Here is a 26,735-nt window from a genome sequence, read left to right on the forward strand (position 1 = left end):
TTGCTCATCCTAACTTAAAGTCTAAAGATGTAAAATAATTATGAATATTATTATGCATTATTAAGTGTGCAGTCATTTCCTTCATTCACCTCTGAGTGCAGGTGTATGTGAGACATACGTATCATCCGTCCTCCTCTAATCCCTTTATCCCTGTCAGGGTGACAGAGGAGACCGTCCTGCTGAGTCTTCACTTCAGTTCCTCCTTTTTTCTCCTTTTATCTCTGGAAACTTAACATTAAAAGGATTTAAAGAGGTCAGAAATATCAGTTTGTGTGTGGGGTGTGTTACTCGTCTGTTTCCATGGCAATGAGATTGAAGCACAGCTGGCGGATACAGGCCTAGTAACCGAGGCAACAGGTTATCACCTGATAGATGAGTAAAGAGATAACGGAGTAGTTTCTGGTAGATTTGTTAATGCAGTCAACACTTTATGTGCTCAGAGCTGCAGAACAAAAGAACCACAGGCCTAACGACCCAGTTGTCTGGTCATATTGATGTGTCCAAGACACTTTGGTCGTACACCTGAAATGAAAGCAGTGTTTTTACCCTATGATACGTCCCTGTGATGCTGTTATAATCAACATTACTTTGTTCATCTTGTATTTCTACAGAGTTGAAGTTACATTAGAGTTTGAGGAGCAGCAACAGCCTCGATTCTCAGTTGTTCTGGAAAATACTATTAAAGCAAAACTGTGTTTATTGTTGTTAAATGTTCCTTTAGCGGTTCCAACTAAAAATAATAAAACTTCTTGGTAGATGACACCAGATTAGACTTTGATGAAGTCAAGAACAGATAAACTGGAGTTGTTTTAGTTTCATGTTTCTCTCTCTAACAACAGAAAGTCAGGGGAACAGCACCTCCATGGATAAAGTAGCTCCATTAGCCCCTCCCTCCACGTCCAGGTTAACCCCACCCACCATCGTTCTACAAGACATGGAGGAGGAGCCAGGTTCAGTCAGGGAGGGGGACAGGTGAGACCACACTGTATGGTAGACCAGGAGCTGCTGTGGTTGCCAGTTCTGCTTTTATCCACTGAATCATCTCAACAGGAGTTTCAGGATCTAATAAAGGATTCAAGTTGAAGTTTGTTGTATTATGAAGAGTTTCAGAAGCCACTGAGATGGTTTGAAGTCTAGTTATATAAACCTGTGAACGTGCTAAATGAGGTGTAGTCAGTATTTACCAAACTTTAAATTAAATAAGTGGATTAATAAGAATTGAATTTTTCTTGTTTGTCTCAGAGCTGCACAAAGAGCAGGACCAGGAGTTTTGTTCAATGTCAACAACAACAACAGCAACAACAACGAGGAGGAGTAAGACCCACACATTCAAAAGATACAGTTTAATCTAAGTGTTTATGGACACAGCTGATCTCTCTGATCTGTTTGTTGCTGCAGGGACGAGAAAAAGAAAAAGAAGAAAGAGAAGAAAGAGAGAAAAGAGAAGAAGGAGTAAGTTTTATCTTTAGGATTCTTCTACGATCCAATAAAAGCAGTAATACAACAATTACTGCCACAAACATCCATGTTTCATTGTGCAGCCGTCGCCCAACACACTAAAAACTAATCAACCAATGTTCTTTATGTTCTTTTACTGTGATCTTTTAATTAGTTTTAATTCTGACAGACATTTTAAATTCAGCTCATCCTATTTTATTCATTTTAAACTAATTTTATCTTCTTTTCTTTTCACTCAGGAAGGAGAAGAAGGAGAAGAGAGAGAGGAAACAGAAGTTGAAAGAGGAGAAGGAGAAGGAGAAGGAGAAGAAAGCCAAAGAGGAGGCGTAGGTTTGATTAACTCAACCAAATAAAGATATTTATAACTCAGTGAGACATCGACTAATGAACCACAATGAGTAGAATCATTAATAGAGACAATGAAAGGTATGTTTTAATATTTATTTTCTTTGTGTCCAGTCCAAAGGAGATCACAGTGATCGATCCAGCAGGTAACACCTACTACTACTGGCTGTTTGTTATCACCGTACCTGTGATGTACAACTGGACCCTGATCATAGCCAAGTACCAAACACATGCTCGTTCTTTCCAGTAACTCTTGTTCTTTTGATAATTTCTTATCTTCTGTATGTCTTCCTGTGTTTCAGGGCGTGTTTCGAAGAGCTTCAGACCGACTATTTGGTCCTCTGGTTCATCGTGGACTTGATCTGTGATCTCATCTACCTCGCTGACATGTTTTTCAGAACCAGGACCGGTCCGACCACACACTTCCAAACACACACACACACACACACATCAAATGATTAATTCATGCAAACGTCATTTAGTTTATACATAAAACTACCAGTAAATGAATGAATCACATCACACTGGACAACAGATACTGGTTACTGCTGCTTTCACTACTCACACAACCTTTTCTACCAGTTGTGTCACAGTGTTGAACCAGTTTCCAGTGATATATGAACTTATCAACATTCAGTTTAAAGTGTTCCTACACAGCTGAACTGAACATTTCCCCCTCCCTGCCTAAATATGCCTGTTTCTGTCTGTGTGTGTTGTGTGACTGTGTGAAGGCTTCCTGGAGCAGGGTCTGCTAGTGAAGGACGAGTTGAAGCTGCGTGAACGCTACACAAAAAGCTTCCAGTTCACAAAGCAGAAAAATGGTGCAGACTATTTACACAATACACAGTTCACTATGTCACATGAAGTTATTGCACTGAGTCCTTGCATTATGGGATTGGACAGTTCAGCCCAGACACAGCTTTGGGGGAAGAAGCTGACTCTGTGTCTGGTGGTTCTGGTGGCTATATCTTCCTAAAGTCCACTGTCATCTCCACAGTCTTGAGCATGTTGAGCTCCAGCTGGTTCTGACTACACCATTGGACCAGCTGCTCCACCTCCTGCCTGTATGCAGACTCATCACCGTCCTGGATCAGTCCAACAACGGTCATGTCGTCTCCATACCTCAGGAGTTTCGCAGACGGGTCCCCTGAGGTGCAGTCATTAGTGTACAGGAAGAAGAGCAGTGGAGTAAGGACACACCCCTGTGGTGCGCCGGTGCTGATGGTGCGGGTGCCAGATGTGATGCTGCCTCCTGTCAGTCAGGAAGCTCCTGATCCACTGAGCAGGTACGGTGAGCTGGGTCAGTTTATGGATGTGATCGTGTTAAAGGCTGAACTGAAGTCCACGAACTGGATCCTGACATACGTGCCAGAGAGATCCAGGTGCTGCAGGATGTACTGGAGTCCTAGGTTTACTGCATCATCAGCTGACCTGTTTTTATAACTTCACCTGGACGACTGAGAACCTTCACCGACACAAAGGAAATAGAAACACGTTACCATGACAACAAAGGTAAATGTAAATAATTAGATAATAAACAGATTCATCAGATTATTTTCAATTAATTAATTAATTTAAGTAAAATCTAGAAGAATGTGTCTCACCTTTAGATTTTCTCTGTGTCACCAGTGAAACCAGTATCACCAGTAGTTTGAAACCATAGACAGACAGAGCAGACACCAACACAGACAGAGGATGAGATGAAGGTGGAGGAGGAGAAGATGTGGTAAAAGAAGGTGGAGATGTGGTGGAAGTCTTTTCTAGAAAATAAGGAAAAATAATTGTTGTCACATTATGAATCATCACAGCTGAATTTATTAATAAAGAATTTCACAGATTTATTTTCCCCTCCTGACCTGTGACAGAGATCCAGCTGGGTGGAGACTCTCCATGACTGCTGATGTGACACTTGTAGAGGCCTTCATCAGACTTGGTAACATGGTGGATGGTCATGTGACCTGTAGGCTCAGTCCTGATGAGGGAGCCATCTTTATAGAAATCAGCTGGGAGCTTGGAGGGAGGGCTCTTTGTTTGACAGTGCAGAGTGACATCATGTCCCTCCATCACAGGGAGGACAGGACTCTGCAGGATCACTGATCCACCTCAACACAGAGACAAACTACAGCATTTCATCCATTTCCACACAGACTCATCAACACTAACTCCACAGTCTGATCTTACCAGAGACAGTGATGTTGATGATGCTACTGGTTGATCCCTCTCTGGACTCACACCAGTAAACTCCACTGTCCCATGTGAAGATGTAGTTGATCTTACAGGAAGAACCAGCTGGTTGTTCTCCCCAGTCAGCTCCACACTCAGCTCTATTGTCTTTGTTTGTGTTCCTCCTCAGTGTCCATCCAGCAGAGCTGTCGTCCTCCTCACAGCTCAGAGACACAGATTCTCCTTTAAACAGCTGAGATCTGTTCGGACTCACAGTCAGACAGGCTGAAGGGATAAAAGATTTAGAAAACACATCATTTCAGGAAAAGACCGCTAATATTTACTAATTTCATAACATCTCCTCAGTTAATTTGTTGACTTATTCAACAGCACAGATCTTGTCAAACTCAGTTCAACAATCATTTATTGATTCTTTTCCAATATAAACATTTACTAAGATCCTAAATACTGAATTGTGTGAACAATCAGTCTTCACATCCTCCTCACTAACATGTCTCCCATTCTTTCTTAGACACAACCAGTGAGTTTCATACTATGACACAAGTTTACTGACCTTGGTTTATTCTGCAGCACAGCAGTGACACTACAGCTAAAGAGAAACAAGAGGTTCATTGAGTTTAGAGCAGTCACAGAGTTACATTCAATTACAGTAGAACAGTTATACAGTGATATGTTCAATTTAAATTAAGTCATGAAACATATAATGATACGTGATTCATTTAAAGGAAACCAAATTTATTATGTTTTACATTTGAAAATCACAGGACATGAACTCAGGTTAAATATTTGATGCAATGGTTTCACTTGAAAATCTGTCTGATGAGAATGTGAATCACTTAAAGTTTAGCACGACCGCTCTGTGGTTCCAACAGTCACATTCCAGTAAGGAGGGACTGGGTCTGAATCCTCTGGGTACTAATATTTCCCCCATGTCTAAAATCTCTGAGTTGTCCTTAATTACATTTTCATCAGTGGGACTAAACATTATCTAGAATTTAGTGACTGACTGAAGCTGTTTGCTTTTCTAGCTCAGATCAGTTTCATGCGTTTCTCTTCCTGTATTGTCGACACATCTGTCAGTCACAGCAGCTACGTTTTACTTTCTCTAGACTTGAAGCTGTTCACTTTCCACTCTAGTATCTAATCTTCATTTCCCAACATGCTACATATGCTGAACATGTAATTATTGAATCAGAACATGTTGTACTTACAGAGTAGATACTGAACAGATGTTTGTCCCATCATACACTTGGTGGTCTGAGATCAACATGCTGTGAAGTATTCAGTCAGTCCAAGGTGTTAAAATGAGGTGTTTCCTGTGTTTTCTCTGTTATAGTTTAGAGGAAAGTTGTTGCAGACTGTGATAAAAGTAGCTCTGTGAGTATTTAGCTGTGAAATTCATTCATTTCCCTGAACTTTACTCAGACTGATTCTTAATCTGTTGTTTCTCTGAACAGGAAGGTCAGGGGTCAACATACAACTCTAAAACCCACTGAATAAAACACGGTTTACAGATACATCAACAGGCACAGTCCAAGTATCAGTGTGTACACACAAACAGAAATACTTTAATGATGTTTGTCCATCCAGACTCTGTACAACACACCAGACCTCTGTCACCCTTTGGCAGAAGAAAGAGTTAATATTCAGTAAAATATTATATTCAGTGTGGATAGTCAGAGTGTAGGGAGTTATAAACCAGATACTACAAATCCAACAAAGAACCAACATTACAAACAAGGGACAAAGACAATTACTTCAACATAGTCCTGCAAGAAGAGAAGTTAAAGAGCAGCCTGGTTCAACTAGGACTGCCTGATTTAAATAGGTGGGGAGGCCAACCAGATTAAATACAGCCTTGTTGTGAGTAATTTGTTCATGCTGGATACCAACAGTAAGAAGTACAAGAAAAAAGCAGCTTTGTTGGAATATATAAAAATGATTACGACTAAATCTAAGCTTAGTGGCAACACTGCACAGACCTTAGAACTAACACTGAAAGTGAAACAGGGGGCGTGGTGGTGTAAATAGTTAACGTTGTAGTTGTAGGTTTCCCTATAGAGCGAATTCACCTGTTCAGGTGAATAAGTGATTAATTCCCAGCTGGGTGGAGACTCTCCATGACTGCTGATGTGACACTTGTAGAGGCCTTCATCAGACTTGGTAACATGGTGGATGGTCATGTGACCTGTAGGCTCAGTCCTGATGAGGGAGCCATCTTTATAGAAATCAGCTGGGAGCTTGGAGGGAGGGCTGTGCTGGTCATATGGTGTTGAAGATGCTGGATAAGTCAAAAAACATGACCCTCACTGTGGTTCTGGCAACCTACAGGTGAGTCAGTGCCCGGTACAGCAGGTAGATGTTAGCGTCATTCACCCCGATGTTTGGCCTGTAGACAAACAGCAGTGGGTCCATTGTAGTGCTGATCACAGAGCGAAGGTGGCGGAGGATGAGCCTCTCCATGGTCTTCATGAGGTGGAAAGTCAAGTCTACTGGATCTGGAGTGGTTTGGCTCTCTCATTGTCTTAGGAACCGGCATCACACAGGAGGTCCTCCACAGCTCAGGGACCATCTCCAGACTCAGGCTCAGGCTCAGGTTAAAGACGTATGTGACCACATCACAGAGCTGGTCAGCACAGTTTCTGAGCAGTCTGGGGCTGATACTGTCAGGACCTGCGGCTTTCTGATCTTTAGCCGCCTCAGTTCTCTCCTCAGAAAGGTGGGGGGCACACATGGGCTGTTTAAGGAGGGAGGTGATGTGGAGTGATTTGAATTTGAATTGACATGCGAATCAGGACAATGATCCTAATCATCAAAGTAAATCTACTGCAGAATGACTTCTTCCTGTGTTTCACATGTTATTCTGTAGACTTCTCTTTGCTGCGTGTTGTCATGATGCTGAACTCTGTCATTTTATTCTAAATCTCATTTCATTTTAGATACTTTCAGCTTTTAATTTAGTCAGTTTACACTGAATCTCAACACCACTTCTCTAAACTCAGCTATAGATATAGAAATTATACAGATTGTACTTACAGAGCAGACACTGCAGAGCTGCTTGATCCATTGTATGACTTTACAAAACATCTACACTGAGTTTGGTCGCAGCAGTTCCCACTTCCTTCCTCATTGTAGCTAACTAGTCAGTGTGTTTCCTCTCCAGCAGATGGCAGAATAGAGCTTATTTAGTTTGTATTAGCACACACATGTCTCCAGTAGCTCCTGTGATAGACTGCTGACCTGTCCAGGGTGTACCCCACCAATCAATATTGTCAGTATTTACTGAATTGAAACCTACGTTACTGCAGAGTTTTCTGTACTAAAAGCTGCCTCTCACCTCCAGGTAGGTGGCAGATCACCATCTTGTCTGGTTAATAAGTACAAATCTGTGAACTATGATGATAGAGACTGTAGATTTCCTGGTATAAATCAGTTTCTGATGACTAGAGACAAAACAAACTGTAAAACTCTACAGAGAGTAATTTATGAGTATTGTCAACACAACATCAGTCATTTTTGGGCTCTACCCAGGATTTTAATTACCTGTAAGGTATCCTGTTGTTGAGTCAGGATCAAACAGTTTGGTAACTGAGGTTGGATTTATGAAACTGAATTTACTGAAAATAAATCTTAAGCCTGGTTTAACTGGTCACTTAATAAAACACTTCTCCTGTGTGTGTTGTGCTTTCTACCATGACATCTTTCTGTCTGTGGTGTCAGTATGTACTCAGCTGGATAGAATTGTTGGTACCCCTCTTTACGTCTGAAGATAAAGGTGCTTCACCTCTTCTGTTCCCATAACAAAGTGTTTCCTGATGGGTTTGGTAAAGACATCAACAGATGGAGTTATATAAATAGGATGGATGAGGTTTTTACTCACTGACAGATATTCATAAAGTGTACACACAGACTGCTTGAACAAACCACAGGAAGAGATCCATTTTAGAAACTGACCCCATCAACACCATCAACCTGAGAGTTGAACCAGGTGAGTTAGTGAGTGTGGATCAGGCAGGCAGCCTACCTCAGCTGTCATTGGGCCAGAGGTGGGGTACACCCTGGACAGGTTTGTTCTCAGCTCTGTGTGTTTGTAAAGTGATATTTATTAGAAATGTTTTTGATTTTCAACCAGTGTAGTGGGAACTTTTTGAACTGGTCCATTAATACCTGAAGGACTGGTTGAAGCTTTGGTTTTATTCTTCAGTTTAGAATCAGACAATGGTTGAGTTGGACTTTTATCTGTGGTGGTTAAAGTGAACTAGGGGATCTGGAATAGATTAGTTCATAACGTATTTACAACAATAAAAAACAAACTGTAGTTTTTTTGTGAGGACATGTTTGGATTTTAAAAGAACATTTTAAAAGTAAGTAAACTTCTCTAAACTGATCACACTGAAGAATGGGAGAACATTTTTCTGAAGTGGGGAGACCCACTAGTCAGACTCCCATTAGAGACATTTCAGCAGGTTCAGCTTGATGAATCAGCAGCAGACATGTCAGAGAAATAGACCACTCTGATTGGCTGTTCAGCTTAGTGACTCAATATAAAGAGGAGAAATGGACCACAGAGTCAATCACTTATTCTCAGACCAATTCTCTCTTAGCAGTAACTGTGAACTGTCTGTGGTGTAAAAATAATGAATCTTTTACAGTTTGTATATCTGTGATCCTTTATCTGCTCTTTATTTTAGAGGATGAGCACAAACTGCTGCCACCTGCTGGTACAGACAGTTATTTCCTTGTTTCTCAGACTGAGGTGATTCAGCAGTTTCTCAGTCTCCTCTAGTTCTTTGAAGTCACTTTGGTAATTCACAGTCTTTAGATTTAAGATCCTCAAACTGAGAAGAGAGAACATCTTTGTAGATAAGGACATTACAGAAGTGATGGATAATAATAATGAGGATTAGAAAAGTTGTTGTTTAACAGCAAAGATGAAGATTTGATGCTATTTACTGTGAAGTACAAATGTTATCCTGTGATTTTACACTGAACTGCATTAAAATTCCCATTTCATACATTCTGATGTTACATGTTGATGGATTCAGACTGTGAGACAGACCTTGAGACATCTTGAACATGAAGTGTTGTGCTGTGTAGATGATTGAGACTTCAGCTCTGTGATTCCTGTTTCTCAAGAAAGGTGTTTTTACTTCATGTTCTTCCTTGTTACTGACACTGTTAAATGTTTCAGCAGCAGTGACAGATGTTCTTCTGTCTGTATATCCTACATTAGAAACATGGAGATTATGAGTCTTTTGTTTTTTCCTTTGCTAAAGGAACCATCCTCCTCATCATGAAGTCTAAGGTAAGAATTAATGTTATTACTGATGCTCTTTAGATGTTCCATTAAAGTGGGAGCTGTATGTTTCTGTTAGTAGAGAGTTTAAGAGTTTGTAGGTGAAGTTAAAACAGTGTTTCCAATTTCCACATCAAATTTAATTCACTTTAATGGTGAAGGTGGTGGAAAAGTTCCAGCCAGGCCTGAAGCAGACCTGTCTGGAGTCACTGATCCATCTCTAACTATAAGATTTATAAAAAAGGAAAGTTTAAAGTCTAGTCTTAAATGTAGAGAGGGTGTCTGCCTCCAGAACCTGAACTGGGAGCTGGTTCACAGGAGAGGGGCTTGATAGTTAAATCACCTGTGTGCTCCAAGATAGTTTTTAAAATTAAAGTTAATAAAGATACAACAAACATTTATATTTGTATCATCGTAGTTTATGGAGCAAGAAGAGTGAGTAAACGAGGACCTGCGCAGAAATACTAGTGCGCAGAAATACTAGTGCACAGAAACACTAGTGCGCAGAAATACTAGTGCGCATGTGGAGACATTTAACACGGAAGAAGAATCGGAAGAAAGGAAACTTTTAGATTTATAAGATGCGAGACATTTATTTATTATCACAACAATAAAATTAACAGTAACAGTATCAGAAAAGGTAAAGATGACGTCTTCACAGTGGATTTTATTCTTTTTTCTGATCACATGTTTGCTTCACCACGCTGCTGCTGAAGGTAGGTTGTGTGAGAGGATGTCGCGTTTACGGTTCAATATAAACTGAGGTGAACAAACAGAAACCACATCCAGGTTTCAACAAGAGATTTAATAAGATCTGGATGTGACAACATTGTGATGAAAACTAACTGTAACCAACAAACCTGTTCAATAACTGAACTGACCACACCCTGTCTCTGTTCAGTGCAGCTTAACTTCCTCATTACTACAGTTGATGTTAAAATACAAATAAAACACATTTTACAGTATAAAGTATAAAGTATATGTTGAAGAGGGAGATCAGAACTGTTAGTAGATGTTTAATGTTACACAGGTCTGTTGAAGACGACGTGTGAGATTCAGTGAATGTTGTATAATAAAGATCCAGCAGGCAGCAGCAAATCTTTCAGTTTGTCTAAGAAATGCTTTAGATTCACTTTTGGTTTAATGATCAGTGTCAGAAAATGAGAACAGCTGTGTGGAGAAACATGTGATCACTGCAGAGCAAACAGCGACTGTCATGTTCAGTAGAACAGGTGAATATCAAGAGTAGAACAGTTAAAATGTCCTGAGTTAGTGAAATACCTGTTGAGTTTAACAGCAAACAGCTGAAGCTGATGAACAACCCCCTCTGATACTTAACTTCTGTCCTTTTTTATACATGATGATGATAATTCACAGCAGACTTCTTAAACCTCATCTCTCTTTATTACAGATCATGTTCTGTGGTAAATTCAGTGTTTAGCTGCTGTAGTAGTGAAGTGATTAGACTGTAGAAATGTTTAGAGAAGTGATGAATATGAAAATATTTCCTAAAGAACTTTATCACTGACTTTTGTTTCTTCAGAACAATATGAGATTAAAGCTGAACCTGGAGAAGACGTCACTCTTCAGTGTCAGGATCCCAGAAAAGTTTCCATTGAACTCATAAAGTGGAGTAAACCTGACCTGAAGTCAGAGAAGTACGTTTACTACTTCAGAGACGGCAGCATGTGCATCCCATGCCAGCTTGAATCTTATCATGGTCGAGTCGAGCTGAAAGATTCAGAGATGAAGGACGGAGACGTGTCTGTGATTCTGAAGAACGTCACCATCAATGATACTGGAACATATGAGTGTTATGTTGGACATAGACAAGATGTTCAGCTAATCAGCATCATCAACCTGAGAGTTGAACCAGGTGAGTTAGAGTGTGTGTGTGTGTGTGTGTGAGTGTGAGTGTGAGTGTGAGTGTGAGTGTGAGTGTGAGTGTGTGTGTGTGTGTGTGTGTGTGTGTGTGTGTGTGTGGATCAGAGTCTTTATGAGAGAAAAACATTTGTCATATGAAAAGTACCAGCTTGAATGTTATCGTGGTCGAGTGGAGCTGAAAGATCCAGAGATGAAGGACGGAGACGCATCAGTGATTCTGAAGAACGTCAACATCAATGATACTGGAACATATGAGTGTTATGTTGGACATAGACAAGATGTTCAGCTAATCAGCATCATCAACCTGAGAGTTGAACCAGGTGAGTTAGGGTGTGTGTGTGTGTGTGTGTGTGTGTGTGTGTGTGTGTGTGAGTGTGTGTGTGTGTGTGTGGATCAGAGTTGAAGCTGCTTCCTGGTTGTTGATGTGAGAGTGAAACATCACAGATCAGATGTTGGTGTTGATGAGACTTTGTAGAAAACAGCTGGTATGAGTGATGGGATCAAAGTGCAGTAGATAATGTCTGACAGGAGTTTGAAGAGGAAATGGATTCTGTTGTGTTCTTCACTCATCACCTACCTGACACCTGCTGACTCACTGCTGCTTCTCATCTTTCCTCCCAATCCACAGGACCATTCAGATCTGAGACCTACAGTGACCTTTGAGTCTGTTTCAATCAACCTCAGCAGTGCTATAGCCAGGTTTATCCAGGTTAATTTCAGGTTATATCCAGGTTTATCCTCTGTTAACTCTTAAAATGTCAACACCATGACCCCATGACTCCGTAGAAACTTGTCGTGTCTGAGAAACACATCTACACATGAATGTTCATAATCCAGTCTTTCCTCTTTTATTTACTGATGAATTCACTTCTGTTATTTGAGATAAGGACCACGTTTCATGTGGGCAAAGTTTAGTCAGTAGAGTTGTTTAGATGTTAGCTGAAAATTAAAGTGTTTAATAAATAACTGACTTTATGACTTTTACTTTCTGTTTGTTTAAATCACAAGAAATAACAGCAAAACCTGGAGAGGACGTCACTCTGCAGTGTCAGGGGCCCAGAGATGAAGCTGTTTTAATGTTGAGGTGGACGAGAGCTGATCTGACGGCAGAGGACGGCTACGTCTTCTTTATGAGAGAAAAACATTTATCACATGAAAAGTACCAGCTTGAATCTTATCGTGGTCGAGTGGAGCTGAAAGATCCAGAGATGAAGGACGGAGACGTGTCTGTGATTCTGAAGAACGTCAACATCAATGATGCTGGAACATATGAGTGTTATGTTGGAAATGGGAATGGCATACTTACACTCATTAACATCATCAACCTGACAGTTACAGACTCAGGTGAGTTAGTGTGTGTGTGTGTGTGTGTGTGGATCAGAGTTGAAGCTGCTTCCTGGTTGTTGATGTGAGAGTGAAACATCACAGATCAGATGTTGGTGTTGATGAGACTTTGTAGAAAACAGCTGGTATGAGTGATGGGATCAAAGTGCAGTAGATAATGTCTGACAGGAGTTTGAAGAGGAAATGGATTCTGTTGTGTTCTTCACTCATCACCTACCTGACACCTGCTGACTCACTGCTGCTTCTCATCTGCAGGTACCAACAAGGATGGAGGAGACAAGGGTGGAGGAAACACCACACTAATTGGTGTAGTGATACCTGTTGTACTTGTTTTGTTGCTTGTTGTTGTTGGTATTGCTGGGTTTTTGTTCTATAAAAAACAAAGAGGATCCACAGACCAGTCTTCATACCAACAACCTCCTGAACAAAGAACTGAACTTCAAACAGTCCAAACTGACTCTGCTGCTGAATCTTCTTCTCCTGCTCCTTTTAAACAACAATGATAAAACAGAGACTTTGTAGAAAACTAAAACTATAAAGTCTATCAAATATTTGGGACTCTGTTAAAATGTGGAGAACAGAAGTGACAGTTTGGTCTTTTTCACCAAACTCCATCCAGAGATGTAAAGTGGTCAAACTGCTGCTTCTGTGACTGGTAAAGTAAAAATGAAAACTGAACTCTGTTCCACATGTTTTTAGTTTGTCTTCAGTTTCTGTCTAATCCAACTCAAACCTCCTCGTTGACTCACAGCACAGAGCTGCAGACAGTTTGTTGAAGCAGAGACAGTTTCTCCAGAGGTCCCACTGATTCAGGACACTGAGGAAAACCTGGTTTATTGTGTTTCTCTGGGACCATTCAGGTAGAAAGAGTTCAATGTTGAAACCACTGATCAGATATGAGTCCTGTTGTTGTTCACTGGGAGAATTCAACAAACACTGAGTTGAACTGTGTCTCCTCCATCCTCCACTGTTTCACTTCCTCATTAATACCTGATATCCTAATCTACTCAGGTCAGAGCAGGAATTTTACTAATGGACATTAGGAGAAGATACAAATCCTGGTTTATTAAAGTGTTAATTTATTAAAGTGTTTATAGTTTTATATCAGTTAATTAATCAACTCAACTTGGCTGATCTAATGTGAATACACGTGTTCTACTGTATAAACTGTATTGAATGTATTTTTACCACTGTTCAAACATTGTCTTATCATTAATGTGGATTTACTCATCTTCTCATCTCAACTTATTATTATTTCTTGAATGTGTCTTTCTGTTGGAGCTTATTTAAAATAAAAACTGATTTTACTTCCAAATGAGCAGCTTAAATATTTTATCAATGTTTTATCACTGAGTCAGTACAACAGTCAGTGAGAATACTCACAGTATTTTTACTCTCATCTCTCTGTGTACGTGACTTTTAGTTTCCTGATTCCTCAGAACATCTTGACGTGTTGTTGTAGTTTGAAGTATTTAAATAAAGCAGAAATGTTGTTTTACACTGATAAACACGAGACAAAGAACTGAGACAGTTTAGGAGGAAAGTTTTTCTTCATCAATGATAGAAACTCTGTGACTTTTGTTTCATGACCTTTGATCTTTATAAACACGTGTCTCTGTGTGTGGATATAAAAGATTTAAAGTTTTTCATTTACTTCTCAGAACAGTTTAATTTGAGGAAGTTTCAGTTTAATACAGAAAGAGACATAAACCACATTTAGTTCTAATAGTTTTATTTCCTTTTCTTTTAATCAGGCTTCTTCAGCCTCAGTGTCTGTGGGTTTTGGGGGTTCAGTCTCTTGTACAGAGACATTTGACATGTGTCTAAGAGGAGCTGTGTCTTAAACTACCGGCCCTGAGTTGATGGGCGACCACTTCACCAACTGCACCACTAACTTTAAGGACAACAGCTGTTATCTGAGTGAGGAGCTGTGTTTGACCCTGTTGCTATTGATGACACGTTGTTTTAAACGCTGTGATTGGTTGATCATTAGATGTATTGTAATGATCTGAGTGAAGTGGCAGCTTGGACTTTATGATTTGTGCTGTGAGTGTGAGAACTGATGGTTCTGTTCACTTTTAGGTTTAAGTGGTTCAGTTAGTGTTGAGACTGTGTTTGGACTGGTTGGTTGATATCGACTGTGGTGTCGTTGGTGGGATTAAGAACAAGTTTAGAGTTTAGTTCGTCCCCATGATGGAGGTTCCTGCAGCATTTAGTGGATCCCAGTCAGTGCTGTGACTTAAATTAATATTAATTTAATTAAATCTCTGTCCTTCCACTGTTTTGTTTTGTGCTTAACAAACTCTTAAACTTCTTAAAAGTTCTCCTCTCCCAACAATTTTTCACCTTAGTTCTTTAAAGGTCTAAGATGTTTTGTCAATCACATCTTTACTTTTAGTTTTAAAATTAAAGAAAATTATCATAAAACATCATTATTCTAAGAATTTGTAAATTATTTTATCACTAGGAGCCACTTTCATCCTTAAAAAGCTTCATGAATACAACTCGATGAGTGATGGGATCAAAGTTCAGGAGATAATCAGGTTGTTGAGAGCAGGATGCTGAACAAGGTTAAAGGTTAAAGAACTGTTAATACAGACATCTGAATCTGAATACAGCAGATAGAATATCTAATAATTATTATTATTTCATTGTTATTATTATTATTTTTTATTTTCTTATTGATTTTTTAAGTTTTTATTTATTTTGTATTAAAAAATAAAAAGAAACTGATTTAAGGAAAACCTGATGCGGTCCAGTCTCACCCAGACTCTGCTTCCTGTGGCCCCCAGGTAAATAGAGTTAGAGACCCCTGTTTTACGTGAGCAGTAAGAGTCAATAAATAAATAGTGGTAGATTAGTGGATCTGGGTGTTAATGTCTGGGTCAGTATGTGTTTTTACATTATAGCAACAATACTAAGAAGGAGAACAGACAACATGTAGACTGAAGCTACAGAGCTCTGGTCGTCACGTGACCATCTCTCTTTATGCTGCTATATTTGTAGGAACTGCATCAATAAAGATATTTGATATCAAGCTGCAGGAGGTTATTGTGCACTTTAAATCCAAAAACACTGAACTTCATAGTATGTTGCAAAACTTAATGAACTCAAAGAAATCTCTGACCCTTAAAATGCACCTGGAGTGAATTTCAGAATTACTGAAACAGAATTAACAGTGTTACAGGCTCGTAACCTGAGACATTCAGTACTAAAGTCTTTCCTGTGAAGTTTCTCACCTCTGCAGCGTCCACGCTGTTTATGATCTTACAGTTTTTGTGCATGTGTTGTTGGTCAGATACAAATAAACCAACAAGTCATTAAACCCAATGAACCATAAAACCGAATAATAAAAACAAACAAACACAGATAAATGTGAATGTTAAACAATTTCCACATGTGATTAATGAACTTTTTGGAATCCTGAATCTCATAAGATGGTTCTTAAGATGATGCTAAGGTCATCCTGTCTTGTTTATACCAGGCCTCTAACAACATATTGGCAGAGTGCTGATGGTTTATCTGTGAGATATTAACATAAAACTAAATGTGCTCTCTCCTGTCAATTGCTGGAACAGAAATATCACACTAGCAGACTCAAATACAAAGAGGAAGGAAGTGCAAGAACATGTGTTGATAATCTCACATCACCAAGTAGCACAATGGACCAAACAGCTCTTCAGTGGCTGCTCTGTGAGTACAAGATATGTTATTAAATGATTTTTATTTACTGTGTCAGAATGAAAAGAGAAGATCTTAGTCAACATTTAAAGAAAAGGAAACAAAGAAAAATGGAGGATTTAAAATGTAAATTAACAAGAAAGAAGTTCAGTAATTTATGTTCTGACAATGTGGATCACGGTAAAGAAGCCAGATCATGGTCAGATCATTTTCTTCCCCTACGTAGTAAGTTTTAACTTTTTTTTAAATCAATACTGTTAAAATATCATTGATCAGCTTTAAATGTTCTGTGCGTCTTTGCTGTTACACTGAGATGAACATTTTGAGCAGCACTTTACATTAAACATCTCATGTAATAAATAATAGGAATAATATTTCAGCAATAATAAAATAATAACTGAATAAGAATTGAAGTAATATGGATGATAGTTTGGTACTTTCTGTATAAGAACACAAAGAGCTTCAGTAATTATTCGAAAACACACGTCTAATGAACACAGATCTAAAGATCGATGACATGTTAGAAGGTTGTTTAAAATTTACACATCCATCTATCTGTTTTCATGACATTGAATTATACCCAACAGCTGAGCTGAGATGGAAAATCATTTAAAAAAAGACAAAAAGAAACAAATTGTAAAACTGTAGATTTGCATTAATTTCAAAATTTCAAAATACATTAAATTTGATGTATTCACTATATGTATACAGTACATAGTGATGTATACACTAGTTATTTTGAAATCTACTTCTTACCATTCGCAGTAAGTTAGATAATTATCTTGCTAACATGCTAGTTAACTGGGTAACAATGAGGCAACACATTCAGTTTATTCTAACCACAGAGAGATGCTGCTTCAGTATTTAAGTAATATTCAACTTACAAAATGTGTTTTCATATGTATTTATTTATTATAATAATCATCAATTATAATATGAAGTTATGAAGAACAAGTGAAGTTAGAACCAGTATGAGACTCCGTCCAGCCCTCCCTCTGTATAGTTACAGCTCAGGTTGGTTCTTTATGCTTCATACACTCTGACTTCAGGTACTGATCATCAAGAAATCTCATGTCAACTTCAAAAAGTCTCCAGCTGTTTGTGCAGAGCTGCATGTGTTTGATGATTCATGATGATTACACTGAAATAACCAGTAGAAAAGTGTGTTTCCAGTTATTTACCATGAATTCATTTCTAATTCCCACTCTCATAATATTATTTATTTATTTATTTCTTCTTCAGTCGTGATCTCACTGCTGTGCTGCACAACAAACCAAGGTCAGTAAACTTCTCTACTGATTCTGTGAAGATGTTAAAACATCAAGTTGCTGATTTTACCCAGCAGCTCCTTAACTTACACTTGTACAGTGTTTTTTGATAAATAGATGAAGGTGATTGAAGCTAACGATCGTTCAGATTGAGTCTGTGTTGAAGAACGACCATATTTTCCAAGAAACTGATTTTACTTTACAGAGTTCTTTATCTCCTGGAGACACAGACTTCTCCAAAACCCCCTTTCATCAACTGCATATTAATAAACAGATTAATTAACCTACAATATCATCCATTAGTGTAAAAACAATTCCATTGAAACGTGCTGAGTGATTAGTGAGCTGTTCACAACTTTTCTGTGTAGGTGATAAAATACTTGATATTTGTTTCATCTACATTCTCTGGTGTGAACGAGAGACTGTGAGTAACTTAGAAACAGAAGTTTTTACTTTCAGAATCCAAATTTGACAGAAAGTTCAGGAAAAGAAGACAGAAATACAAATTGACTTGATATAATGTAATGTGGAAATGTGAATGTCACTCTAACAACTATTTGGTGCTTCAAAACTAATTTATACAATTTTTACCTCTGCATGAATCTTTCTCCAGCTCATCTGACTGTGAGTCCCAACAGATCTCAGCTGTTTGAAGATGAGTCTGTGTCTCTGAGCTGTGAGGAGGACGACAGCTCTGCTGGATGGACACTGAGGAGGAACACAAAGATAGACACCAGGAGACAGTGTGGAGACGGTTGGGGAAGAACAGCTGGTTCCTCCTGTAACATCAGCTACATCAACTCACTGGAGAGTGGAGTTTACTGGTGTGAGTCCAGAGAGGGATCAACCAGTAGCATCATCAACATCACTGTCTCTGGTAAGATCAGACTGTGGAGTTAGTGTTGATGAGTCTGTGTGGAAATGGATGAAATGCTGTAGTTTGTCTCTGTGTTGAGGTGGATCAGTGATCCTGCAGAGTCCTGTCCTCCCTGTGATGGAGGGACATGATGTCACTCTGCACTGTCAAACAAAGAGCCCTCCCTCCAAGCTCCCAGCTGATTTCTATAAAGATGGCTCCCTCATCAGGACTGAGCCTACAGGTCACATGACCATCCACCATGTTACCAAGTCTGATGAAGGCCTCTACAAGTGTCACATCAGCAGTCATGGAGAGTCTCCACCCAGCTGGATCTCTGTCACAGGTCAGCAGGATGAAAAAAACTTTAACTTAAATTCTTTGTTTCTTTATAAATTAAGTCTCCAGTCATTATTCATTATGTGACAATGATTTAATATTTTTATTGGTTCATTTTAGGAAAAACAACTACAACACCTCCACCTACCACCACCTCTACCTCTACTGCCTATGGACCTTCCTTTACTGCTCCTCTCGTCACAGTGTCTGTTACATGTTCTGTTGTCTTTGTTCTGCTTCTACTGATTTTACTGATTCTACTGGTGAGACGATGTGTTAAGAAGAAATCTAAAGGTGAGATACAGACTTTATAAAGTTAGACTGATTCTGTTTAACATACGTCCTCCCATGTTACAGTATTCTCTTAATTACATTTTACTGTTTCCTTCAAATTTACAAAAACTACAAGTTACACATTTCATCTGCAATTTGAGTTGGTTCATGTTGGTTTGTTCCAGCTGGTGAAGTAAAAGTTAAAGAAGATGACATCACATACAGTGAAGTCAAAATATTAAATAAAAACAGTCACCAACAACAAACAACCAGGGAAAGCAGAGGTAAGTGTTCATTTGTACTTCTGCTTTGATTTTTTTTTTTTTTTTGTATATTGCAGCTCAATACTACTACTACTACTACTACTACTACTACAAATACTAGTAATACTACTAATATAACTAATATTGATAACAACAATGCTGTGAGACACTGAAGCCCGTCTCAGTTTTGATCGCCCAGAAACAACACGTTACACCAGTCTTCAGATCTCTGCACTGACTTCCTGTAGCTGCTGCATCAGGTTCAGGTCCTGACTCTCACCTGTAAAGTGATCAACTCAACAGCACCGACCCACCTGAACTCAGTCATCCAGGTCAACAATCCCTCTCTCTCATCATCACGTCTTGTGGTTCTCTCACCTCAAAAGATCCCTGACAAAACTTTTCAGTTCTTTGGTTCCACGATGATTGAACAAACTACCCACCTCTACACACTCAGCTACGTCACTCTTAACTTTCAAAAACATGCTGAAAACACAACTCTTGAAAAATAAAATCTTATAACCTGTTCAACTCAAACAGCTGTCTCTAGAGCACCTTAAAGTTTGTCTCCCTGGATTTGATATTTTTTTGCTTTGTACCTTACTTGTAAGTCACTTTAGATAAAAGCTTCTAACTAAATGTAAATGTAAATGTAAGGTCCTGGGTTCAAATCCATGTGTCAGGTGATGAACCATCTGCTGCTTTGTGTTGTTTTCTTCTCACTCTGATCTTTGTCAAACTAAATCTAGTATTTTAGTAGCATTTGTAAACCACAGCAATTTTTAGAATTAAAAACTAAAAATACTTGTTTACTATAGCTCTAGTACTACAGTTCTAACTCGTCGTTCTAACATTTGCAGTAAAAAGTACTATTATCAACTATCTGTAGTGATGTCTTCTGTATTTTATTTTACAGACACTGATCCAGATGTTGTCTACTCAGGTGTGAGAACAGAAGATGTCAGTTATGGACAAATAGTCATCAGACCAAACAGGAGCAGAGGAGCAGCTGCAGGTCCAGCTACATTCACTGTTTCCTTATGCTAAGCTAAGCTTAGGTCCAGTGATGGGTAACTCTGGTCCTTGAGGACCACGACCATGGTTGTATTTAAAACAAACTTCACGTACTGTAAAGCTGTAGTTACTGAAGGCTTCTTTCAGTCTTGACCTGCAGTAGAGTAACCAGACATTTAACTAACTACACCTACATGAGAAAGTGATAGTAATCTTTACCTATGTCAGAAATAACATCGTCAGATAAACATGTGACTTTGTGTGTTTGTGTTCAGACTTTTGTCCAGAACCAGAGGTCGTCTACTCTTCACTGAAGTCGAGCTTCACACCTTCACAACAGTTCAAACACTGACGTCCACCTGCTGATCTGGAACTGGTTACAACACCTTAAATTCTGTTATTTCATTTTTAGACATGGATCATTTTTTGTATAACCCACTTATACAGTTTTCAGTGATTCCACATTAACTTTACTTTTTATTTATATTTATTCACTTGTTTCTCTGAAGCATCAATAAACTTTGGTCTAAATGTAGCAGCTGTTTTTCTCATAGTTCTGTGGTTTATACAAAGGTGTTAAAATGGAAACTTTGACTTGTTCTTGTTTGTTTGTGGTAACAGATCCACACCTCTCTACTGTGCACAAACATCCACAAACCATAACCACAGACTATTAACAGCACCGACATCATTTAGTGTTAAACTGAACAGAAAACATATTCTGAGTGTCTGTGTTTGTTTAATAATCAGTGAATTATTGAGAGTTAGAGAAAGTTTCTTATCTTACGTGTGATGATAAATATTTAATATATTTAATATTATTAATTCATATTATCTTGTAATTGTATTCATTCTATTAAAATTGTGTATATATTACCAATGCAATACAGCAGAACTGTAACGAGGAGGACACTGTTGATATTAATAATTTAAATATTTTATTTTTATTTTGTTAATTAATTTACCTTAAAGTAAATCAGCAGATTGTTTAATATTTAGTCAGTTATAATAGTTTTAAACATTGGTTCAGTGGTAGGACGTGTCTTCTCCCTCTAAAGTACTTTATAACATACAGAACACAGCAGTAGGAACTGTGTAATGTGAGGATGTTCTGACTCATCATCATCACCTGGTCTTCTTCTCTTGCTCTGCACTGATTAAACAGCTTCTTCTGCCCCCTGCTGGACACAGAGAGAGTTACTCTGACTGAAGTAGTGACTGTGGTGAATGTTGGATAAGATAAGATAAGATAAGATATTCTTTATTGATCCCACATTGGGGAAATTCAATTGCTACAGCAGGTCAGTGCAAAAAGAACAACAGCAATGTGCAAAAAGAATGAGAGGGTGTTTAAAATACAAAAGTAATAAACATTTTACGCGAATCTACAACTATATACACTATTACGAGTTAACATATATAATATGTTATACGTAATAAAAAATAAATAAAATAAAGTAAAAACAATACAGTCAGACGGGCTATGGACCGGTTTTGTACATGTATATTTAAACTGTGGCATTGTACAGTCTCACAGCTGTGGGAATGAATGACCTGCGGAACCGCTCCTTCCTACATGGAGGGTGTAACAGTCTGCAACTGAAGGAGCTGCTCAGTGCCTCCACTGTCCGATGTAGTGGGTGAGAGGTGTTGTCCATGATGGATGTTAGCTTGGCCAACATCCTCCTTTCACCCACTTCCTCCACAGAGTCCAGTGGACAGCCCAGGACAGAACTGGCCCTCCTGACCAGCTTGTTGAGCCTCTTTCTGTCCCGGTCTGTGCTGCCTGCTCCCCAGCAGACCACGGCGTAGTGGATAGCAGAGGCTACCACAGAGTCATAAAATGTCCTTAAGAGAGGCCTGCACACTCCAAAGGACCTCAGTCTCCTCAGAAGGTGGAGGCGACTTTGGCCCTTCTTGTACAGGGCATCGGTGTTGTGAGTCCAGTCCAATTTCTTGTTGAGGTGAACACCCAGGTACTTAAAACTGTCTACTACCTCAATGTCCAAACCCTGGATGCTCACCGGTGTGTGTTGTGGTGTTCTCCTCCTGAAGTCAATCACCATCTCCTTTGTCTTACTGGTGTTCAAGCACAAGTGGTTGCGCTCACACCAGTCCACAATGACTGACCTGTACTCCAGCTCGTTCCCCCCCGACACACAGCCAACAATGGCCGAGTCGTCAGAGAACTTCTGGAGGTGACAACTGCTGGTGTCGTACGTGAAGTCCGATGTGTAAAGGGTGAAAAGGAACGGTGAGAGCACCGTCCCCTGAGGAGCCCCAGTGCTGGAAACCACCACCTCTGACACACAGTTGTGTAGCCTCACATACTGTGGCCTGTTGGTGAGGTAGTCGGTTGTCCATGCAGCCAGTCGTCCGTCCACTCCTGCCCCTTCCAGCTTCTCTCTCAGCAGAGCTGGCCGGATGGTGTTGAAGGCGCTGGAGAAGTCAAAGAACATGACCCTCACAGCGGTTCCAGCATTCTCCAGGTGAGTCAACGCCCGGTGCAGCAGGTAGATGACAGCGTCATCCACTCCGATGTTCGGCCTGTAGGCAAACTGCAGCGGATCCATCGCGGTGCTGACCACTGAGCGAAGGTGGCTGAGGATGAGCCTCTCCATGGTCTTCATCAGGTGGGAGGTCAAGGCTACTGATCTGTAGTGATTTGGCTCCTTAGCGTGCGCCATCTTAGGAACCAGAACCACACAGGAGGTCTTCCACAGGATCGGGACCGTCTCCAGACTCAGGCTCAGGTTGAAGATGTAAGTGACCACCTCACAGAGCTGGTCAGCACAGTCCCTGAGCAGTCCGGGTCCGATGCCGTCTGGACCTGCAGCTTTCCTGGTCTTAAGTCGCCTCAGTTCTCTCCTTACCTGATTAGAAGTGAGGCAAAGGGGGGTGGAGGTGGGGGGCAGAGATGGGATGGTTGTGGATGGGGGTGGTGTGCAATGGTGAGAGTGCGTGGGGGTGGGTGTAGCTGCTGTACTGGAGATGTGTGAAGTGGGAGGGGGAGGGCTGGAATCAAACCTGTTGAAGAACAGATTTAACTCGTTGGCCAAGCCCTGATCTTCATCAGATGCCACCGTGCCTGCTCTCTGTCCGTGGCCAGTGAGGGTCTTTAGGCCTCTCCACACATCTCGAGTGTTGTTGTTCTCCAGCCGCTCCTCCAGCTTCCTCCTGTAGCTGTTCTTGGCCTGTCTGATTTTGCATTTGAGGTCATGCTGAACTCTTTTCGGCTCCTCTCTGTCCCCTGAAATAAAAACCCTCCTCTTCTCCTTCAGTAGGGCTCTCAGCTCAGGGGTCACCCAGGGCTTGCTGTAAGAGAAACACCGCACCCTCCGAGTTGGTACAGTGTTCTCTACACAGAAGTTGATGTAGTCAGTGATGCAGTGGGTCAGGCTGTCGATGTCTTCTCCATGAGAGCTGCAGAGTGTCTCCCAGTCCGTGGTCTGGAAACAGTCTCTCAATCTCTCACTGGCCTCATCAGTCCACACTCTCACTGACTTCTTCTGGGGTGGTTCTCTTCTCGCCCTGGGTTTGTATTCAGGAAGCAGATGCACCAGGTTGTGATCGGAGCGGCCGAGTGGGGAGAGGGGGCTGGAGTCGTATGCGTCCTTAACGATCGCATACAGTAAGTCCAGCGTCTTGTTCTCCCTGGTGTGGCACTTAACATGCGGGTGCCGGGTCTGCATGCGCGTCACCGCTCCGTGGAGTCGCTCGCAGGCTGCCGCTGCGTCGGCCGATGGAGGGATGTACACGTTAAACACTATAACATGAGAAAACTCCCTCGGGATGTAAAACGGCCGAATGCCCACAGCGAGAACCTCGATGTCACGGGTGCAAAGCTGTTCCTTAACAGAGACGTGCGCCGGGTTGCACCATCTCTCGTTAATAAACACCGCCAGTCCTCCTCCTTTCTTCTTACCACTGTCTCCCGAACTCCTGTCCGCCCGAACCAGTTTGAATCCATCCAGGGCGACCACAGAGTCCGGCGTCGATTCGTTCAGCCACGTCTCAGTGAAACACATGAGGCTACACTCCCTGTACTCCTGCTGTAGCCGGGTCAGCGCAGTCAGCTCGTCCATCTTGTTGGAGAGGGAACGGACGTTTCCCATAATGATGGATGGAACGTATGGTTTGTACCTCCATCTCCTCTCCCGAAGCCTTCGTCCTGCTCTGCAGCCTCTCCGTTTCCTCCGTATTTCAGGTGGTACCTCAGGTCTTTCGCTGTAGAGAGGTGCAGGGCCGCGCAGAGCTAACAGCTGATCCCTGGAGTAAACAATGGAGCCATGTGCGAAGCTGAGGGGATCCGCAGACGCACTCCAAAAAAGTTAAAAAACAATGAAAAACAGAACACAAAAGTAATAAAATTGGTCCCCCTATGTGCAGACTTGCAAAAGGCATTGACCACATAAAAGAAAACCCGTAAGGCGGGCCAAGAAACAATAGAAAAGAATAGAAAAGGAAAAAGAGAAGAGAGAGCTGCCGTAACTAGCTGCTGCTCCTGCAGCGCCATCTGCACAGTGTCTGACACAAATATCTTCATGTTCACCATCGTTGGTGACGTCTGCTCTGTGTGGTCTGAACGTCCAGTGAAATAAATGAGCAACATGTTGGTCTCAGTTCTGCAGTAGTTTTTTCTGATAGTGGGCTCTGTGGCCCAGTCTGGCATCTATTGAAAAAGTTATTCTATTCGTTGCCTCGGTCCACTGTCCCCACATTCACATTCACAAATTTCTACATTCAAACTGTAGAGTGGGGACGAGGCAGAACATGGTTCACTGGTTCTGACTGTTCATTTTAACAGTGTGTTTGTGTGACTGGAGTCAAAGTCCAGGTTTATTGTTTCACTTTATGACTTTTTACTGCTTCTCCCAGTGCATGCTGGGAGTGGAGGACGCTCAGAGTGTCTGCGTTTCAGGCTGAGTATGTTTTCTGTCTCTTTCTGTTGTTGGTTCTCTCTGTCGATAAAGTCGGTGTCGTCGTTGAACCAGGTGATTCAGGAAACCTTTGTCCAGGTGGAACCGCTGGTTAATCCCGACAAAGGTGGTTTAGTCCAAAGTCCCTCAGTTTATTAGAGAGAACTCTGAGACACTGACAGTGAATGATTTCTATGGAGCTGTGATGATTCTTGTCGGGTCTAAAATAGCCACAACACTTTTCATACGCTGAGAGACGAAGACAATAAAACACAACAAGGACACTCTTTGGCCTTTTTACTTGCAAGGGGAGCCGGCCTGAGATCTTAGCATCATAAATGCTTCACCCAGGAATTTCCACCTCCGACTCCGTCCGTCTCCCCTTTGTACAAGCTTTTTATTAAAGATGAGACACACCCTGAAGTCACAGATGTGGGCGTATGCTATGGTTACATGATGAATATAAGATGATCATATTGCAAGAAAAAGAAACTCCATACAAGGATAAAACATTGGTTATAGGCGTATAGCAACAAGAACTGTTCAACTCCAAGGCCGCTGACCTTTTCTGACCTTTCCTGTTTCCTGTCTGTGTGCAAAGTGCAGCTTCAGCACAGTACAACATGCTCTTGTTGCTTACAGGATTAAACATCACACACATGTATCCTTCATAATGACAATAAGTAAAAACAAGAAATTATCCTTATGAGTGAAGTAAGATTGTAATAAGAAAATTATAAATCAGTGAGTAAATCATATTTACTCTAACAATTCTGTTCATTATTGATCCATCTGATGATTCTTTTCCTGCTTCATCCATCAACTGTTTGTTCTGTTCAGAACCAGAATCAAGTGAGAAACTGTCAAATCTTCATGTGTAAAGTAACTAGTAACTGTACCTGCTGGCAATTTCAAAATGTCCTAAATGTAGTTTAAAGGTGAGATTTTGAACAGAAAATGGAGAAAAGTAGAAAGAGAGCACATCCAATCCAAGCTGGGTTCAGAAGCAGGACTAAATATATCTGTGATTTAAAACCAGAGATTGTCTGAACACTGAAATCAAACCAGTGTTCATCAGAAAAACACTGATGTGAACAGGAGCCGAGGTTTCTCCACACAGAGAATGACAATCCCAGCTCCAATGAAGGGATCACATGATGAAAAGTAACACTGTTGTTTCACTGGACTCAGAACTGAGGTCTGCAGTTGGACCTCTGGAGAAACAAAGTGATGACAGCGTTTTTCATTCAGTCCAGTTTCTTCTAATTCATGTTGAATATGTTTGATAAAGATTTGATTGAGTCCGTTGTTGAGTTTTGAACTGTGTCTGTTTTAGATTCCCCTGTTTGTAACCTCCAGGACTTTTAGGCTGCTCCAGTACTGCAGTACAATACTTAGTGTACTTTACTAGAGTATTTCTATTTCTTCTCCACTACATGACAGATGGAGATATTCTACTTTTTATTTCACTACATATCTCTTCAGTTACAGTTACTTTTAGAATTAATTAATTAATTTTAAAGACAAACCAAAAAATAATAATAATGAAACATTATATATAGAATATAAGTGTTACATATTAAACAACTGAAGTAATTAGTACATTAAACA

At 40.4% G+C, this 26,735-nt stretch overlaps 2 protein-coding genes across 2 annotated transcripts; both read left to right on the top strand.

Moving 5' to 3' along the window:
- The first annotated feature begins 9,815 nt into the window (after positions 1 to 9,815).
- Positions 9,816 to 11,208, top strand: LOC117153061 (butyrophilin subfamily 2 member A1-like). The gene is made up of 2 exons (XM_033326705.1): positions 9,816 to 9,999; positions 10,827 to 11,208. The coding sequence occupies exons 1-2, from the start codon at positions 9,930 to 9,932 to the stop codon at positions 11,189 to 11,191; spliced, it is 435 nt and encodes a 144-aa protein (XP_033182596.1). The 5' UTR covers positions 9,816 to 9,929; the 3' UTR covers positions 11,192 to 11,208.
- Positions 11,209 to 11,251: 43 nt separating this feature from the next.
- LOC117153108 (protein turtle-like) lies at positions 11,252 to 18,643 on the top strand (the record flags this gene model as incomplete). The annotated part of the gene is made up of 5 exons (XM_033326735.1): positions 11,252 to 11,487; positions 12,176 to 12,511; positions 13,263 to 13,371; positions 18,117 to 18,337; positions 18,417 to 18,643. Coding segments are annotated over exons 1-5 (1,101 nt in total), but the record flags the coding sequence as incomplete, so codon positions are not given.
- Positions 18,644 to 26,735: the final 8,092 nt, after the last annotated feature.

This window comes from Anabas testudineus, chromosome 18 (genome assembly GCF_900324465.2).
Source record: "Anabas testudineus chromosome 18, fAnaTes1.2, whole genome shotgun sequence".
In the NCBI taxonomy this organism is placed as follows: domain Eukaryota; kingdom Metazoa; phylum Chordata; class Actinopteri; order Anabantiformes; family Anabantidae; genus Anabas; species Anabas testudineus.